We start from the raw sequence: 21,533 nt of genomic DNA, 5'->3' as shown, positions 1-21,533 counted from the left end.
TTCAAATTCTCTTTATGACTTCGCTTAGCGCAGCTAATGTAAAACACATAGATGTAGTACCACAATCCATAACTGAAAAGGAAGGCACACCAAAATGTCACCAGTGTGGTGCTGCTTTAGACACGGTGCAGCATGCGCTTCAATATTGTTCACAATAGACGCTGGTAAGACAATAATACATACCGATCGTGGATATTGATCTTGCGCTTCTTACCTCATAGAGAGAATAGTCTGGGACGAAAAGTTATGGAAGACAGTGTTTCCTAATTGCGAACATATAATGTCGCGTAAGAAGACTGACGAGAAGGAACGAGAATTTCGAAGGAACGAATCTTCGGATAGGACCAGCGACAGACACTTTCGCTGGCCCTGTCTGAAGTAGGTGTAGCAGGTGATGCAAAAAAAAAAACCGCGGCTAACCGACGGAATTTTTGCGCAGGTTATTGGAGTGTTCAACATCACAAAAATAAGTTTCAGTGTCCACCACAATCCATATACACACCACCACATTGTAAAGTATTTTTTCTGACGAAAAATATTAATTTTGTCGTGGACTTCATGGAATAGACAGTAACGTCCGTAGTAGATCTTATACGTGATCGCTTACAAGAACAAAGTTCTTGTGCATTCGTGCCTAATATTTAAGTGCTATTATTTATATATGAGTGTGACTTACACTTCAATCAAAATAATATATATCTATAATTATTTCCTATTTGCTGAATCGTGTGAGGTGGCATATAGTATCCTATGTATAATAAATTGCATTCAAGTCGATATAACCATTTGAGCGTCATTTAGTAATAAACACCTAAATATCTTTATATACATTTACATTAATTATAATATTAATAGTATCTAAGATAAGCCGACGGCCAGTCGTAAAACTAGGAGCTGAAATATTGAATAATTTTAATAAAGTCAGATTAATCCGAACTATATTCATTCATATTAAATAATATTGATAAATCGTTTTAAATAGTATTTAAATTTGACAAAAATAATTTCACAAGCAAACAATGTATAGAAAAGACTAAGAATTCCCTAAGAAAAAAAAAATGTTTATTAGGGAACCTTAGCTTAATTTACAGTTTTCTTTATTCGATCGATAATAACTATATTAGTCACAAAGAGATTGTGTCGCAGCTATTAACGACTGATTTATAATACAAAATGTATATAATAATAACGTAGGAGAAAATTAACAAAAATAAAATATTAAATGGGTTTTGTATATGTGCGCGTGTGTGAGTGTATGTGTGCCTATGACTGTGTTTGTGTGCACGTGTGCACATATGTGTGTGTGTGTATGTGTGTGAACGTGCGTGCGTGCATGTGAATGTATATAAAATTTTGATCAATTACTCGATATCATTATATTCAAGAGTCATTAGCCAATTAATCAATTTCATTTCATAATCACGTAATGAAATTGAATAGTTTATTAATAACATATTTATTTCATTATATAACTTGCTACTCATGTAATTATAATAACGGTTCATTTGATTTTTGTGTTTTATTAGAAGCTCTCCGTACAGTTATACCATAAACAATAATGAATTTTATAAGTGCAAAATAAGCAGTTTTCAAAATTTTAAAATCAGCGCCATTCCTCAATTTATTAAAAAGAATAAATTAGCTTCTTTTTACGTGTGATCACAAATTCAACGTGTCTATTCCAAGATATTATACTATCTACAATTATTCCAAGGTATTTGATATTGTCTTTACGTGATATAGAGAGGCAATGACAATCAGAGTTGACTCTAGTATTACATTGGTGTGCTAATATTTTTAAAAGTGTATCTGGTTGAGAGAGTTTATTGGATTTCGATTGTGCGTTGATTGGCTATATCAACGCACAGCCGAAATAGCTGATTATATAACCTGCAGATATTTGTAGATAGGTTTTCTGTAATGGTAATAAATAGTAAGAAAGAAATTTTGTATACATAACCCCTAACTGGGTAAAACTTGCAAACTCCATGCACACGAACTCGCGAGCAAAAGCTAATTTACTATAATATCTTGTTTTAATCTACCGATAAATGTTGGTATATATTGTAATGTGAGCATGAGTGTACAATAATTGGACATGTGAGCAGATTCTACGGATGAAGTTGTAGGAAATAAATAATATATACTAGATAATTTTACTGTATGTCAAGTTAAGTACTTTTCAAATACCTTAATGTGTATTTAAGAGTATATTTGGAATATTTCCAATGATTAATAACTTATTTTATAAAATTATTATCACAATTAGTCTACTTTCTTATGTATCTTCTATTTAACGGAACCTGTTTAGCATTTTAATTTTTAATTACGTACTATTATGAATTCTTTTAAAATCGATCGATTTACAATGTCACGTAGTACACAACCCTATTGTGTAAGCTTAATTTTCATTGGACGCATGTGACAGCCATTAAATTGTCATTTTTTAACAGTACGTGCCTTGTCTATTAACTCCATTTGCCGCCATTTTTTCATTAATAACACAACACACATTTTTTTCTTTATTCGATATTTTTATAAATGTTTTTATTTTCCAGTTTTATTGATTTTAGCATTTCGCCAAAATGCATGTTCGCGTGAGAATGTTAGGTAAACCTGATACCATAGTGGCTGTTGAATCAAGACTGACTAAGATAGACGGGTTCCGTAAAGTTATAAAAGAAAAATTTGGCGTTCTTCCGAAATTACAACGTCTCCTTTACGGCGGAAAGTTGGTAAGTGCTCTTTTGTATACCATAAATAGTAGTATGATAGTGTATACTGTAAATAGTAAAATTTTTTCTCTAAATACAGCTTTTTTTTTTTTTAGAAATACCTACCTACTTAAGTGTTTACAAATTTATGTAATGAACGCTAGTTTTTACCCATTATGATGATGCTCATGATGATTTCACGTGACTTGCACTTATTCTTGCGTTTAATATTTTTTTTTATGGGTGAAAATGGAATGGTAACCCCGCCTGCGCTAACGGGATACGCTAGCGGAGCACCAGTGAAGGGTGATTGATGAGAATGAAAACAGGCCAGTTAGCCCATCATGATGAATTCATCAGGAATTAACCATGATAGTTTCCAGGGGGAACCGCGAGGAGGTCGACCTAGTTGGGTATATTGCTAGCAATGGGATTCTTAGTCTCCATTACTAACAATCCCTTTCCCCCCTGCGTTTAATATTATTAGCTTATAACTGATGTACCATATACCATATGGGTTGTCGGGCTGTGATTCGGGATTGATACTTCATCAGCATCATCGTTTTACCCATTATCCTTCCACTACTGGACATATGCCTCCCCCATAGACTGCTATAAAAAACGGCCCTAAACCACCTGCATTCACTGACTCCCTACAGCACATTTTAGGTCGTCCCTCCATCTAGTGAGGAGTCATCCCACACTGTGTTTACCTGTAGCTGGTCGCCACTTAAGAACCTTTCTTCCCCATCAGTTGTCGGTTCTTCGAGCTATGTGACCAGCCCATTGCCATCTTAGCTTGCTTATTCTTCATGCTATTTAGGTTATTTTAGTTCTTTTGCGGATATCCTCATTTCAGATTCTATCACGCAAAGAGATTCCGAGCATAGCCCCCTCCATAACCCGCTGAGTAACTTGTAGCTTTTGCATATGAGCAATCATGTAGGACCATGTTTCGGTTCCATAAGTCATCGGTGGCAACACATACTGGTTAAAGACCTTTGTCTTCAAATTCTTATTTTGGATGAAAAGATGTAGTAATTTCCCAAATGCTGCCCAGTCACCAGATATGGTGGCAGATTCTACTCTTTGGTCTTCTGTATAATCTGCCGTAGTGTATGTATGTGGTTTATGGGGCTAAAGTCTTTTCGGAAGCCAGCTTGTTTGGGTGGCTGGAAGTCGTCGAGTCTATGCACAAGATAATTGGTCTGGACACCCGAAAACAGTATGTAGATGCGATTCAGATGGGATATCGGTCTATAGTTATTTCGGGATTCATACTTGTTTTGGCAAAAATATTCAATATATATATAGTATTATTTTTAAATGAATCCCAGTTTATAGTGATCATTAAACCCTATTTTGAAACTGGTTATAAAATAAAATTTGTAGAAAAAAAATTAACCTTTACATATCTCTTCATCCACTTTACATATTAATATTATTTAATTAGATAAATATATTTTTAGCTAGAAAATGGTTACACATTCCATGACTACAACATTAAAATTAATGATGTTATACAACTTATGGTGCGAACCCAGCCGCTGAACCTAAACAACACAAAAAATGCCAAAAAGGAGAATACCAATGAAGAACAAAACACAGTGGATTATAAAGGTTTGCCTTCATTTGATGTAATGTTCAAATAAAACAGAATTAATCTGTAAATGTATTTTGTGTAAACCAGTGTTTTTCAAAGTGTGGTTTGTGACCCCTTGTCAGGGTTTCCAAGCCTCAACACGCAAAGACATCGAAGCAGTAAAAAAAAAGTTTTGTAAAATAATCGATGTTTTTTTCAGATACCTTCAATATGTATTATTTATTTGTTTTATTTAATCCATACCTAACTAAGAATATAAATAATTGTACTATAATAAAATACATATAGGTTCCGAACTGCGGAGGGTAGAGGGTCGCAAGATATTTTTACATACTAAGGGGGTCGCGTTTTGGAAAGATTGGAAAACACTGGAGTAAACCAACCAATATAACCTTTTCGTAGCTGGACCCAAAATAATTGGAACTCATCTTTCTGCTATGCAGAGAGTGTTACCATTTACATAAGATATTTTACATATGGTGTTGTCGGAACTTGGTCCCATCTGGTCTTGATTGTGCTTATGAATATGTATCAAACCAAATTAAAGTTAGGTTGTAAAACTTACATTTATGTGTATTGAACATAGCAATGGGTGCCAATGTGACATTAGGTGAGCCTACTGCTAACCTTTAATCACATAAGTTTGGTTGGTTATTAATATTTTCTATTGTTAGAGCTACAATCAAAATTTCAAACTAATATAAAGTATTTTTTTTATGGGTGGAAATGGAATGGTAACCCCACCTGCACTATGGATATACAGTAGCGAGGCACCTGTGATAGATGATAGGTGACGATGAAGGCAGCTCCGTTGGCCCATCTGAAGAGTTTTACAAGAATTAACCACAATGGTTTCCAGGGGGAACCATGTGGAGGTCGACCTGATGCTGTTATAAATGGAGCTTTTAGAACCCATTACTTTTCCCCCTTTACCCCCAATATAAAGTATTTAGGATTGGATAGATTTCTACTATAATCTTTGTCATCAAAATATTTTATATATATAAAATAAACATTTCTTCCTTGATCTTCATAGATGCTGAGAGTGTACTGTATGAAATAGGGGATTTAGTTGATATAAGAGATCAAGAACATGGTGTTTGGTTTGAAGCTAAAATAGTGGGGATAGTTCACGATCCTAATGCATCCGCTACCGATATTGAGGCACAACAGTCCAACAATATTACAGAGACAAAGATTGATAAAGAAAATGACTCGGAAAATAAACCTCCAAGTGTTCGCACTACTGCTAATAGCTCTAAGTCCAAGGAGAAAGGTATAATTAAATATTTAACTAAATCTTCAAAAAGTGTTAAGAAAAAAACTGTCAAATTTGCTGACCAGTGCAGGACAACAGATGTAGGATTGTTGTACAAAGTTCAACTGGATGCAGAGTAAGTTTTACATTAAATATATTTATAATTGATTTAAATGATTTCCATATATGTAAATGATTTTGATAGTTAAAGTATCACAATATTTGAAAATTTGTTGGCTCGTAACCTTGGCTTTATAACCATATAAAAAATTTAATGAAAATATTGTCTCTAAAGAGGATTGTAATTTTAAACTAGTAAATAATGTGAGTGGGACATCATATTAAAATTTGAGCTCTTTTTAATTCATTCATATTGGAAAAGGACTTAAATGTTGAACATAGTACTTTTCAACCGACTTAAAAAGAGGGAGGTTTTCAATTTGATTGTAGTTGTTTGCTTTTGTTTTATATTTAACTCAAAACTTTGTCATAGTAAACCAATTTGGAATTTTTTTTTATCCGAAAAGATAAGTTTGATTACATAGAAATTTTATCCAAATGGGCTCAGCAGTTTAGTTTTAAAATAAAAATAACTGGTGCTGCCAAAATTTAAGTTAGCTTTTTTTTATACAACTTATAATGACAAACAAGCTGACTGCCCACCTGATGGAAAGTGGTAACCGTCGCCTATAGATATGAGCAGTACCATGGACATAACAGAGTATACTATTTTGCCCATGATACCATACCCATATCCATGCGTTACCATTCTGTACGCTGTAAATTCACGCCATATCCCACCCTTCAAACTGAAACAGCCATGCAAACAACTGCTTTTCGGTTGAAATACGAATGGGACAGATGTACCCAAGCAAACAACTTTTGTACAGTCTCCCTCTGGTAATTCAACTCAACACCGTGAACCATAAATAAGCTGATACCAAAGGGCAAGTAAGAGTTATTGGTACATAGTATGTGTCATTGTAGTGAAATGAAACAAAAATCCATAATTCTAATATTAATATTTTTATTTCAGAGAGGAGGATTCAAACCAGTATATTACGTTAAAAAACATTAGACCACGTGCACGCAATGTGATCAATCGACAAGATTTGAAAGTGGGCCAAAAAGTTATGTTGAACTATAACCTAGAGGAACCCCAAGAAAAGGGATATTGGTATGTCAGTTTGTTCTTTTAAGACTTTTTATTATCTTTTTTTACCATTACTCTATTTGTAAAACAAACATTAATATTGTCAATAAACTTGACCTTCTGTCAAGAGTTTTTTTGTCACATAGGTGGCAAGCTGCAGTGACCGTTTACCACCAGATGGGTTGTATCTGTCGATGGTAAATGGTCATTGTAGCCTATGGATGCCTGAAACACTAGAGGTGTCACATGTGTGTTGCATTGCATATATATGTTAAATACAACATATACATACCAAATAAAATGTATGTATTATATAAAAAAAAAACAGGAATGTTGTACAATTTTATATGTTAATTAATAAATGTTTTGTAATCAACAGGTACGATTTTAAAATTGAAGAAATAAAAGAAGCACGCAGGAGCTATAGTCTCGTAGGAACAATATATCTGGGCTCCGAAGCAATCCCTCAAAACAACACTGAAGTCAGGATTTCGGACAAAATATTTGCAATAGAAGAAGTCATTCCATTAGCTGAGAGAACTGAAGAATATAAGAAAATGATGGTGACACAGCCTGAAAAAAGTTAGTACTTATTTCTTAGTTATTTTTACAGTGTGACACAAATTTTTACTGGAACTATGTATTAAAATTTTTTGGATACATGTCTAATTGCCCTGTCTGCCCTGGCATAGAATGGGCCACCCCTTTCTTTCCCGTGGGTGTCGTGACGATCAAGAGAGGGCGAGGGATGGGAAGCAGCATCCATTTTAAAACATCTTTGCCACAACACATAATAACGCTTGCCAAGCGTGGCAAGTACTGGCAAAACTCTTTTTTTTTTATGGGGAAGACGTATGTTCAGCAGTGGACAGTTAACAACTGTAATAATTATAATAAAATGTTTTTTTACTCTAGGATCGCGACCCTTAAATTGTCTCACATGTCGTGATAATGAATATTCTCTATGCAAGGACTGCGGCTGCTGTGTGTGTTCAGGGAAGGACTTTCCAGATAAAGTGAGTAATTTTTATGTGCTACCATACTACCATCACATCCTGTATATTACCTTTACCTGAATCACATCCTAGATATTTTATACAAAAATGCCATGATGAATGGCTGTATCTATTGCATTAATAAATGACGCTTATATACTCACTAATGTATATATATATATAAACAAGCGATTTGCAACATGAGCAGTCCCATGGACATAACAGAGTATACTGTTTCACCCATGATACCCCCCATGCGTTATCATTCCTGAGGACTCAGGTGTAATTCCTCTATACCCTGTAAATTCATACCATATCCCACCCTTCAAACTGAAACACAGCCATGCAAACAACTGCTTGAGGGGAAAGGGATTGTTCGTAATGGGGCCTAACACCTTAATTGCTATCAATGTACCTGAAACAGTGGGAACACGTGGTGAACACGGGGAACAGTGTGGAGGTCGACCTCCACACTGTTCCCTGTGGAAACCATTGTAGTTTCTCGTGGAATTCTTCACGATGGGCTAACTGACCTGCTCTCTTCCACATCTGTCACCTCTCACTAATGCTCTGCCAGTGTATACCGATAGCGCATTCAGAGTTACCATTCCACTTTTACCCATTAGAAAAAACTGCTTCACGGTTGAAGCATGAAGAATGGGGTAGAGGATTTGAAATGTTTGATTTTTACAGATAGTCTTATGTGATGAATGCAACAACGGGTACCACATGATTTGCCTGACGCCGCCACTGCTCGAACTGCCCGAGGAGGACTGGTACTGCCCGTCGTGCAAACGGGACACCACCGAAGTGGTCGCGCCTGGCGCTGCTAAGCAGGCCAAGAAGAGGAAGGCTTCCAGCAGCACCAGGGACTGGGGCAGAGGCATGGCTTGTGTTGGTGAGTTCAATCGTTATTGTTAAGTTTTGGAATCCATTTTGGAATCTATTTATTTATTTAAAGGATCACCAACATCATATTGCATTATGACACATATAACAAACATTAAATACAATACAATATCTATGCACATGTCTATTAAAGGTATTCACAGCGTTTGCTTTAACATAGATAGATAGATAGATAGATAGATAGATAGATAGACAATTTATTTGCATTACTTACAGCACACAAATTACAATAAAAAAAAAAAAAAAACATACACGTAATACACAGCAAAAGAGACAAAAGAATAAAAATAAAAAAAGCACAAATAAAAAAACAAAAATACAAAAACAAAATACATAATCTAACAATCTCCTTTGTTAACATTCCTTCATGCGTGTGCCATAGTAACACAAAATGGTCACAGCTCAGTTTATTGCTTTGCCCTTAAAAGAGCAAAACACTGATATTCTGCTGTGGCCAAGAGTCATAATTATACAGTATGAAATAAAGTAAACAATTCTTGGGGAATTAAATAATACTAGACTAGAAATATTTTAAAAGTTGTGTTATTAGTTATGGAAGTGTACATGTAACCAGTGTTGTAATATATATATATATATATATATATATATATATATATATATATATATATATATATATATATATATATATATATATATATATATATATATATATATATATATTTTTGCTTTGTGAGTAATATTAATAAATATGATTGTAAGCGAATTATAATATATATGTATATTGTTGTTTTTGAATTGAATTAGTGTTCTATGATAATTTTCCTTTTAACCATTTCTCTGTTACTCTTTGCTTATACAAAAACTGCGAATTCTGTATTTTTCTCTTATGTAAAAGTTGTTTGCTATTCGAATTTATATATATTCTTTATTGCACTAAAATATACAGTAACAACAATAAATTAACAATGTTAGCAGAGGCGAACTTATCTCTAAAATATATTTCTTCCAGTCAAAAAACGATAGTTCACGATGGTTTCCAGGGGGAACCACGTGGACGTCGACCTAATAGGGCATATTGCTAGCAGTGTGGCTGTCAAACTCCATTGCTAACAATAGCTTTCCCCCCTAGTAGTGGATGGTTAACGGCTGATATGATGATGATGGTGCTAATTTTTTTTTTATTTATTTATTTATGTAGGCTTGATTTATATTCTAAGTTGCGAAAGTCAGTTTTGTATACACCAATTATATTTAAAACTAGCAATCCGATCCGGCCTTGCATGAATGGACAGAATTTTCGAAAATCAATACATATAACAGAAAAAAAGTTCAACTGATCAGGTTATTTTATAGCATTTTATATGTGATTCTTTAGATTGATATAACTTTTTTTTTTTTATTTAAGAACCGATTGATATAAGACAAACACTATATGTTAAGTGGAGCAAACTGCAATGCAATAGCGAATACTGTATTGAAATCTGTTAAGTCGTTTCTGAGATTAGCATGCACAAACCTACAGATAAAAATTCTAAAAATAATTGTTTTGGGTTCTATTGCCTTCATAAAGTCCTCCTATAATAGTTTTTCTTATATATCTTTCATTTATAGACGGCGACGAATTATTATATATATATATATATATATATATATATATATATATATATATATATATATATTGAGTGATGAAAAATGAATATTATATTTTAGGTAAAACGAAGACTTGCACGATGCCTGCTAACCATTTTGGACCCATCCCAGGCGTTGATGTGGGCATGTGCTGGAGATTTAGAATACAGGTATGGTATGATTCATTCTAGGGGAATAACAAGGTATTTTTTTATTGATGGGTGAAAATGGTATGGTAACCCTGCCTGCGCTAACGGGATACGCCGGCGAAGCACCAGTGAAGGGTGATAGATGAGAATGTAAGCAGGCTAACGCCTATCATGGTGAATTCATCAGGAATTAACCATGATAGTTTCCAGGGGGAACCGTGAGGAGGTTGACCTGGTTTGGTATATTGCTAGCAATGGGATTCTCAGTCACCCGTTACTAACAATCCCTTTCCCCCTTGAGGAATTAACAAGGTATTAGGGTACCATAGACAATGTATTCTGTAATGGCCAAAGTGCTTTTCATGTCTATAGGCCAGTGTTTATCTTATGTTAAAAGTTATTTCAAATACTAACTCTTCAAACATCGAACTTGTTCAAATACCATTGTTTTTTTTTTTCTTTTCTAATAAACTGAATCGAATTGTTGCGAAAATTAAAAACATTTTAGTATCGAATACAATTTTTTTTTAAAGAATGTTTTTAGTACTACAATAAATATATAAATGAGGCAGACAGAGAGAACTGTGTGTATTGGCGTATTTCAAATTATTTTCCAAAAGGGACCTGGCCCCTTAAAAAGGAAGTAAATTTACACTCAGACATGTCTTTGAGTTTTTCTTGAATTCTGTGGTGGCCATCAGATAGTTGTAAGGTGGAGTACGTCCTACCCGTCAGCCTTTAAATAATCTTATGATCAAGTGCCGAAGGCTGCTTCATACACTTTTCGATGTCAAAAATTTGCCGATTTCAAAAATTCTTACACCATTAAAAAGCTACATTCACCTTGGTTAACATAAACTATATTTATTGCTGTAAAGGATTATAAGTCCTTACTAAAACTTTAGTAACGTAACTCAAGGTGTAAAAAAAAAATATCTTTCGTCGCGTGCGCTGCGGAAACTATTGGTGATAGAACAAAACTGTGTTTTACAATATTGAAGAAAATATCAATAACTATAAAAAACTTCTCAATACTATATGTCCAACTATTATCGTTATGTCACAATGACCACTTTTTAAAATGTTGTAAAAATGTCCACCCGTGCGAAGCCGGGACGGGTCGCTAGTATTGTTATAATTTAAATATTTATTCCATAAAATATATCCCAAGTTCAATCGTGGACAAACCAGTTGTTTTGATTAAAAACCCAATCTACTGAACCGATTTTGATAAATTTTTTATTAGACTAATCGTTCAGTGACAATAAAAAAATCCAAATCGATTTATTAATGATGGAGTTATGAGGTAACAAACAAAAATATATTAAAGAAAATACTTTTACTACTATAATAAATATATTAATGAAATTTATATGTATATAAAATTTATTACAGCTCTCAGAGACTGGGGTGCATCGACCTCCCGTGTCTGGTATTCACGGACGTGACGTAGAGGGCGCTTATAGTATAGTACTGTCAGGTTAGTACAGTGTTGTCATCACAAATGTAATTAGATTCTTTAAATATGCATAGAGTAGAATATAAAATATTGCCAGAAAAATATAGTATATTTATATGTAAGAAGTGTCTCAGACAAGAGGAAAGTGTTTTAGCTGATTCAGTGAATGTCCCAGCGTTAGTATTCAGCCAGTACATAATTTAACATAATTTCTTTAGTCTTTGCTAATTTAATATTCTTGTTTACATTTGAAGAGGATTCTTTTTTAAATGTACCTTACTGTAGCATAAAATCCTAGTAAAATGTGCTAACAGTGATACTTTCTAAAAGGTGGTTATGAAGACGACGTAGACAATGGGAACGAATTCACGTACACCGGGAGCGGAGGCCGAGACCTGTCCGGCAACAAACGGACAGCCGAGCAGTCCTCCGACCAAACTCTCACCAGGGAGAATAAGTGAGTTTTTTTTTTTAAAGCTGCATAGCTGTGTTCTGTTTTCTGGCAAAACCCTTCAGTGGGATGTGTATGTTTAACAGTGGATAATTATATAATTTAATAGTGGATAATAAAGTCGACTGCTTGGGTACCTCTGTCTCATTCGTGTTTCAACCGTAAAGCAGTTGTGTTTGCATGGCTGTGTTTCGGTTTGAAGGGTGGGATATGGTGTGAATTTACAGGGTACAGAGGAATAACACCTGAGTCCTCAGGAATGGTAACGCATGGGGGGCATCATGGACGAAACAGTATACTCTGTTATGTCCACGGTACTGCTCATGTCTATAGGCGACGGTTACTACTTTTCATCAGGTGGGCCGTCAGCTTGTTTGCCATTATAAGTTGTATAAAAAAAATTTGATAGTCACTTAAACAAATGTGATGAAGTAAGACGGTTTTTATTGATTTATAATAAATATTATAAATAAATGTGAAGCTTTGAAAGATGTTTATAGTTGGATCACGCTTAAATGGTTGAAAAGATGATGAAGAATGATGAAATATTGTACATAAGTATGTTATAATCTAACTTAATAACCGTGTGGTCCCGGCATAGAATAGGCCATCCGTTCTTTTCCCGTGGGTGTCGTAAGAGGCGACTAAACGATGTGGTCGAGGAATGGTCGGGGGATGGGCGACAGGGCCCCTCTTTTATGTGCATTTTGTGTTTATTTTATGATTATAATTAATAAGTTACATCATGTAATGTAAGTTTTTGTTGTGTAGAATTATAGATACTTGTATCTCTATTTTAAATGTTTGAAGGAGTGTATATTACTCGCCAAACGATTTATGGCCGATTGTAAATTCTAGATTTACGTACACTGGAATTTATTATATTTGTAATCACTTATGATAAATAAAGAACTTTTGAAAACAAAACAAGTGCCCCTCTTATATAACATAACCAAAACCTAACTATGGTTGCCGATCCGCCTGCCAAGTGTGGCAACTACTTGTAACACCTCCTCAAGGGGGCCTATAGTCAGCAATTAACGGCTGATATAATGATGATATATTTTTTGTTTTTTACTAAATTGAACACGTGATTGCGATGTGTACGAAAAGTTTCAAAATTAATACTATCTTATATGATATGTTATAAAAAGACCAATTATATTTGCAACAGGGCCCTGGCGAGGAACTGCGCGGTGAATCAGATAAATGAGAAAGGCGGTGATGCGGGTGAAAATTGGCGCATGGGCAAACCAGTGCGCGTGATACGATCCTACAAAATGCTGAAACATTTCCCAAAGTACGCTCCGAAGGAAGGCATACGGTGTGTATACGAGTTGTAAATATTTAGACTTATATAACACAATGTCCCAACGTCCCATTGCTAGCAATATAGTCTATCAGTTCGACCCCCACGTAGTCCCCCCTGGAAACCATCGTGCTACATTCCAGGTGTGTTCATTATGATAGGCTAATTGACCTGCCCTTTCATTCTCACCTATCGTCACTCACTGGTGCCTCGCCAGCCTATACTATTAGCGCAGTAGGGTAAAGGTACAGTACAGGTAACCTGAGTCCTTAGGAATGACAATGGAGGTATCATGGGGGAAACAGTATACTCTGTTATGTCCATGGTACCGCTCATATATATATATAGGTGACGGTTACCACTTTCCATCAGGTGGGCCGTCAGCTTACATATATGACATACAGAAATTATAATGTACATATGTTTATTAATATATATATTGTGCAGTATTCGTATGCCTGGCAACAGGCACTCAGCTTTTGCTGGACTGATGTGCGTTCAGCGCTGATTTTCAGTTTGCACCTACACGAGGCACCGTTTTATGATAAAATATTTATATATATTGATGTAGATGTTACTCAATAATTGAACACAAATAAAAACTCAAATAAATAGTTTATAAAAATAATAAATAAAAGAAAAAAAAAACAGAACAAAAATCCAGTGTACCAACAAATTAATGACAAAAAAATCCTTAAAAAGTGATATACAATTTGCAAGTGCATTACATTCTTTGATGAGAGCCGGCTCCACGATCCGAGGGTTGCTTCCGTATAAGTAAGATCCTTTTCTTCATTAATCTTTTAAAATATAATGGCGTTAATGGTTGGTGTGAGGGTGGAGGCAGATCGTTCCAAATTTTTGCGACTGTAAATTTAAAACCTCGTCTATAGTTTGCAGATCTATGTGGTGGATTTTTTTAAGATATTTAATCTGCACTCTCGAAGTCCTCTATGATGTCTATTTCTAACCCAGTCCAGTTTTTGGTACAAATATTCTGGACGTCCACTATGAACAATCTTCTGGACAAAACAAGAGAAATGAAGCTCTCTTCTTGAAGCCATTTGTTGTAATATGGTGTAATATTCTTTAAGAATATTTGACATTGATTGAACTCATATTTCCTATTTATATAAATATCACTTTTGTGTAATTACAGATACGACGGTATCTACAAAGTGGTCAAATATTACCCAGAAAAAGGATTGTCCGGTTACAAAGTGTGGAAGTACCTGCTGCGGCGAGACGACCCCAGTCCGGCGCCCTGGGAGCCTACCGCGAAACAGTATCCTATTATTGTGAGTATATTTTGACTGATAAAAAATATAAATACACTATCCGGACTTAAAAAAAAAACAGGTATGTAGACACTTCATCTGTAATTTTTTTTCGTTCCGTTAAGTCCCAAATAGTGTATTTAAAAATGCCCCACAAGGGCGCAATTTGATAGTTAATGGAGGGCAATTAAAAAATTTACTCGAAGCGATTTTAACCCTCTTGCTCGGGACCATTTATAATGCAATGCTACGAGTAGATAACAATGCCAAATTTAGCAAAAAAAGTAAATTAAGAAAAATTCTGTAAATATTTATTAGGTATAATTTCGTTTAACATTACCAAAATATCAACTAGGCGATTAGAGTCGCGCAAAAATTATGTATGGGGGCATAAAAATTTTAGAAATGTTCAAGTGGGGCATGGCACAAAAAACACTGCCTTATAGGGAAGGTTTATATTTAGCAGTGGACGGTTAACGACTAAAATGAAAAATGATGAGTTAATAGATACTTTTTCTTGGAACATATAAAAAAAAACTTTTTTTTTTCAGTATCCAGATGGCTATTTAGAAGCGGAAGCCGAGAAACAGGCAACAAAAGAGAAATCCCGTAAAGGGTCCAAGTTATCTAAGAAGCGAGCACTACGGGAGAATAACCAAGGATCTGAAGGCGAATCACCTCCACCTGTCAAGAAAAAGAAGGCCAATGATATCAAAGTTTCAAAACAAGGCGGAAGTAAGTACTGTAGAATGTTAGATTAAAAAAAAAATACACTATTCTTTCTTGGAAACTTAGGTTTTTGAATGTCTCATTATTAAAATAAAATCATCAACTTTGATTAGCAATTTGCTATTATATATTGTATATATTTTACGTGCGAGCACGTAAACTGCACTTATTCGATGTTCCATTACGAAGAACAGAGTTCGCTAAGCATGCTCCCCTATCTCTTGCATTGAAACTACTCAATGATATTTTGAGCCAGTATCCGCAATTGGATGTATTTGCCTCCAACTTGCTGGAGTTTCGTCGAGTGACCACAGAGTGTTTGTGTTCAGACGTTTTTGCTTAAGTCTTTTTATATTATTCTTGTTATTTATGTATAATATTCCTTTTTTATATGTTATTGTACTGATGCTTTCCTGGGTGAGTGTATTGGAAGACTGTAAGGCTCACCCAGTGGATGTAATAAATAAATAAATTATTATTGTCTCCTTCAGAGACAATTTGACTACTTCATTTCTTTACAAGTAATAGATAGATAGATACATACATACTCTTTATTGTTTCCTCCAAAAGATTACAATAGTAAACTTATTCTAGATATAAAAATTTAAAGTTGTTTTCCAAAAATAAAAATATAACTTCAATTGTGGTAAAACAAAGTTATTTCAATTTAAAAACGGAATTATTGAATCGGTTTAAAAAAAAAAATCTATGAGACCTATCTGTATGAATATCCAATCAGATAGAAACAAATTTAATGCAACTTACAACTAACTAGCGGCCCGTCCCAGTTTCTCACGGGTGGACATTTTTACAATATTTTAAAAAGTGGTTATTGTGACATAACGATAATAGTTGGACATATAGTATCGACAAGTTTTTTGTAGTTATTGATATTTTCTTCAATATTGTAGAACATATTTTTGTTCCATCACCAATAGTTTCCGCAGCGCACGCGACGTAAGATATTATATAGCAATTTTTTTTTACACTTTGAGTTACGTTACTAAAGTTTTAATAAGGATCCATTTTTTTCTAGTAAAAAAAAAAGAAAAAGAAAAGATTTTTCTAGTAAAAAATATAGCCTATGTTACTCAGGGTGAATGTAGCTTTCTGCTGGTGAAAGAATTTTTAAAATCGGCAAAGTAGTTTTTGAGTTTATTCATTACAAACATACACACAAACAAAAATACAAATCTTTCCTCTTTATAATATTAGTGTAGATGGAGTTATGAGGTAACAAAAAAAAAATCAATGCCAGAATCTCCTTGTTTTCAAAATAGGTTGAAAAATACTTTAGCTCGTGAGGATGGCAGGAACCAGGGTCGTCATAAAATATTATATGTGCCTATTTATATCTATAATTTATAGATCTAGAAAAGTTATTGAATGGTTAAAATATCCCTTAAAAATAATCCCACAAAATCTTTTACCAAGTTATTCAGAAATGTGTTAACTCTCCCTAGGAATTATGTGTTAAATTATTAATATCCTTTAATATTTATTGTTTCAGAAGCCAAGAATAACGTTATTGTTATGAATTCAAGAGAAAAGATAGCCAGAACGGCGGGGGAAGGTCCCGCGGAGAATATTACCAAAGGGAAAAAACAGAAACCAAAAGCGACTGAGACGAATGACGGCCTGTCAGCCAACGAAATGGAAGCCATTAAGAAGGACACTCTCAATGAGAAGCTGTGGAGGGAGTGCTTGGTTGTGTATGAGGTCCGCGGGAAAGGGGTAAGTAGTATGGCTTTTGGCATCATGAACCCTTAACGACTTGATACAGGCATGATATACCTCTCTGCCTTATTAATTTAGCGTTGTGCTAATGTGGTAGACAGTTTCTCACCATCATCATATCAGCTGTTAATTTTTTTTTTTATACAACTTAAAATGGCAAACAAGCTGACGGAAATGCTAATGGAAAGTGTTAACCGTCGCCTATAGACATGAGCAGTATCATGGACATAATAGAGTATACTGTTACGCCCATGATACCCCCCATGCGTTGTCATTCCTGCGGACTCGGATGTTATTCCTCTGTACCCTGTAAATTCACTGCCATATCCCACCCTTCAAACCGAAACACAGCCATGCAAACACAACTGCTTTACGGTCGAAACACGAATGGGACAGAGGTACCCAAGTAATCGACTTTATTATCCACTGTGAAATTATATAATTATCCACTGTTAAACATACACATCCCACTGAAGGGTTTTGCCAGTAGTTGCCACGCTTTGCAGGCGGGTTGGCAACCACAGTTAAGTTTTTGGTGATGTTTTAATAGGGAGGCTGCTGCCCATCCCTCGACTATTGCATTCTCTTAGTTGCCTCTTACATCCACGGGAAAGGAGGGGACGGCCTATTCTATGTCAGGACCACACGTCCTCATTCAATACATAGGATACATTATATACTCGTATTCATTTACGTGAGCGAAGCCGCCGTATACAGCTAGTTAATTATAAAGATTTTCTAAACAAGTTGCTTTTACATTCTAGTAGTAAATTGATAAAAGAAAAAGTAAATTGGAAGAGATTACTTTAGCGATAAGATCGCCATTTGTATTTTATTAGTGTAGTTAATAATTATCTTTGTATTTTTTTTTTTGCTGGGTGTAAATGGTACGGTAACCCCGCCTGCGCTAACGGGATACGCTGGCGGAGCACCAGTGAAGGGTGATAGATGAGAATGAAAACAGGCCAGTTAGCCCATCATGATGAATTCATCAGGAATTAACCATGATAGTTTCCAGGGGGAACCGCGAGGAGGTCGACCTAGTTGGGTATATTGCTAGCAATGGGATTCTGTCTCCATTACTAACAATCCCTTTCCCCCCATTATCTTTGTATGTATTCTTTAAATGATGCAGTAAAGAATAAATGAATTGTTTTACTGTCAGTTAGTTGCTTTAATCTGACATGTTTGTTACAGCAATTCATCGAGTATTTAACACAAATGTTCCTGTGCATCATATGCCAAGAGGTAGCCGTCACTCCAGTCACCACGCCTTGTCTCCACAACTTCTGTTTAGTAAGTAATGCACTTGCTTTTTTTTACTTATGATTTTCTTTCTAGTATTAGTTATTTCTCGCCCCCTGCTTAATAGAAAACTAACCAGAGGGAGACTATACAAAAGTCGATTGCTTGGGTACCTCTGTCCCATTCGTGTTTCAACCGTGAAGCAGTTGTGTTTGCATGGCTGTGTTTCGGTTTGAAGGGTGGAATATGGCGTGAATTTACTGGATACAGAGGAATAACACCTGAGTCCTCAGGAATGGCAACGCGTGGGGGGTATCATGGGCGAAACAGTATACTCTGTTATGTCCACGGTACTGCTCATGTCTATAGGCGACGGTTACCACTTTCCATCAGGTGGGCCGTCAGCTTGTTTGCCATTCTAAGTTGTAGAAAAAAAAAAAACTAATTTCGAATGTTACCTACATCACAGTAGAAACGGTCGATAAAAATCATTGTTTTTTTTTTTTATTATATCCATTATGGATGTTTTTAGTGGATGAATATGGAATGGTCTACTCGCCTATCTTAATTGTACTCAATAGCAGGACATCAGTGAAGGATGAAGTCAGTAGGTATATCATAGAAAATTCACTCTGAATTAACTTCATGATACCCAATAGAGACTGCTAATAATGGACACTTACAACTTGCATTACTAAATTATATATTTTTATATCCCCCAGAGCTGCATAAAGGGAGCTTTCAAATCTACCGGCAAAAAATGCCCGTGCTGTCGTCAAAGCCTGTCGAAATACAAGCCGGAGACCAACAAGGAACTAACGAACGCCCTCCGCAGTGTCTTGACTGGATACGACGCCGGCAGGAATACATCTGAATGGTAGACGTTAACACGCTGTACGCTGTGCATGATAGATACTGGAGTTACTTAATTTTATATTACAATTTCATTGCCATTTATTATACCTACATATAATTACAGGTTTTTTAGTGAACAGTGCGCATAAAAAAATATTGTATTAACTTATTAATTATGGATAATTCGTTTTTATTTATAAATTTGTTTAAAAATAATTTATGTACACTCTTAGATTACATTGAAATAAAAATCTGTACATGTCAGTCGATAATGGCTGGACCGATTTATATTAATTCAATGGAAATAATAGAATAAGGAATATGAACAAGACATTATGGTGGATTCTAAGGCGTCTATCTAAACTTTGAAATTAAATTTTCCATTTAATATCACAGGGAAATCTATTGTAAGGGCCGATTTGAACTAATTTTAACACAAACAGGTAATGCTGCCCGTTATCTTGGGTGCGCTGCCTGGATATGGCGCGATTAAAATATAGGTAGAGGTAAGAGATAAATTTACAGTACCATCCCCTTAGAATCTATCTCAGCCACTGTCTAAGTGTACACAAAAAAAAAGCAAAAAACAAAAAAGCAAAAAAAAAATTGAATATAATATCTGTTTTTTTTTTAATTATAATTAGTAACCTGTTTTTTATAATTTGTTTTTTTTTTAGCGTTTTATTTGGTGAATATGTTGTGATTTGTGTTTTAGTGTAATTGATAATTTAAAAATAAGATTAGATAAATAAGATTTTAATACATAAATAATGTTATCCACGTCAGTTTGATCATTTTTAGAATATATTATAAGATTTGTTTTTTTACTGAATAAGATAAATAGAAACGAGTATATTTTGATGTGATTGTTTGAAGTATGAGCACCATTGTATGTTTAATTGAATTTGATTTTAATTGGTATTATTGATTTTTTTTTCATTTTTTATTAATATTGCTATACATAAATACATACAGAAGTTAATACGTGGATAAGGCACGAGTGTAGTTTAATATTTTTTTTTATAGTCAGACATTTGTAGGCGGTTAGAAATTAGTGCATGATTGCGTTTCATTTTTAGTGTTTTTCTTAGTACTGTTTTTAATTTAATTGTGAGTTAAAAATTATTTTATATGAATGATAATGTTATGTAAGTTAGTAGTTTTTTTTTTTAATGTACAATTAAGAATAAGCATGCCAATTGATTTAGTTTAAGTTGGTGAATGATTATGTGTAATTTAATTTTTATAATGATAATGTGTAATTTAATTTTTAAAAATAAACGTGTAATTTAATTTTTAAAATAATTACCAAAATAAATATTCGATAGATAACAATACCTCTTTTATAACATAGAAATCGTGAAGTGATATGCTGGTAACACTAAGAACCATTCGTCTCGTAAATGCATATTATTTCACTTTAATTAAGACTACAGTAGCGTTTGATTTGCAGTAATGTATCGATCTTTTAAAGACTTGACACATTTACTAAATGATACAAATATTTTCTTTTTTTTTTTTTATTTGTTTAAAAACAGAACAGATAAAAAGTATTATTGTGCAGTAATTTACGTATATTATTGAGTAGTTTGAAATAATTATAACGATTCGATCACTGTTTACAGTTACAGCACTGAAGCAATACTGTCATTTGGTAAATTAACCACTTTCCAAAAAAAAATGTTTAAATTTCTAAATTATTTAGTATTCCAAAAACGCAGGGTTCTTCATTTAAAATAGTGTAGTAGCTAAATAAAAAAAAAAAAGTATTAATATTTTTTTAACTTAGCTAGGTATTTTCTAATGCACCGTTGTTTTGTAGAGGGCATAGCAAGATTCTTAATTAATTGTGTCAAAAATAGACTTATTTAAGAATAATTGAAGAATAAATATCTCTCCGTCTACTTCATTCATACCAAATTTTTAACGTAAAGTGTAAACTTAAATACTTAAATAGTTATAGAATGCTGTTTTGCGTAACGCTGATTGTCAATAATTTAGATAATTATACATTCCTACCATTTTATGATTATAATATAATATAGTACAAACAGTTTTAGTTTATAAATTTTATGTGGAATAAATTAAATTGATTACAGA

The 21,533-nt window shown here is 34.1% G+C and overlaps 1 protein-coding gene across 1 annotated transcript; it reads left to right on the top strand.

The window, feature by feature from the left end:
• Nucleotides 1–81: 81 nt before the first annotated feature.
• Nucleotides 82–21,533, top strand: LOC113516552 (E3 ubiquitin-protein ligase UHRF1-like). The gene is made up of 17 exons (XM_026900975.3): nt 82–164; nt 2,559–2,735; nt 4,184–4,334; nt 5,354–5,711; nt 6,612–6,752; nt 7,108–7,310; nt 7,644–7,744; nt 8,417–8,621; nt 10,304–10,392; nt 11,767–11,851; nt 12,161–12,287; nt 13,456–13,605; nt 14,750–14,888; nt 15,419–15,602; nt 17,107–17,330; nt 18,531–18,629; nt 19,301–21,533. The coding sequence occupies exons 2-17, from the start codon at nt 2,586–2,588 to the stop codon at nt 19,457–19,459; spliced, it is 2,565 nt and encodes an 854-aa protein (XP_026756776.2). The 5' UTR covers nt 82–164; nt 2,559–2,585; the 3' UTR covers nt 19,460–21,533.

Source organism: Galleria mellonella, unplaced genomic scaffold, assembly GCF_026898425.1.
Source record: "Galleria mellonella isolate WM207_F2 unplaced genomic scaffold, CSIRO_AGI_GalMel_v1 utg33, whole genome shotgun sequence".
Lineage (NCBI taxonomy): Eukaryota > Metazoa > Arthropoda > Insecta > Lepidoptera > Pyralidae > Galleria > Galleria mellonella.
The sequence above is the reverse complement of the archived record's forward strand: the minus strand, read 5'-3'. Positions and strand labels throughout refer to the sequence as shown.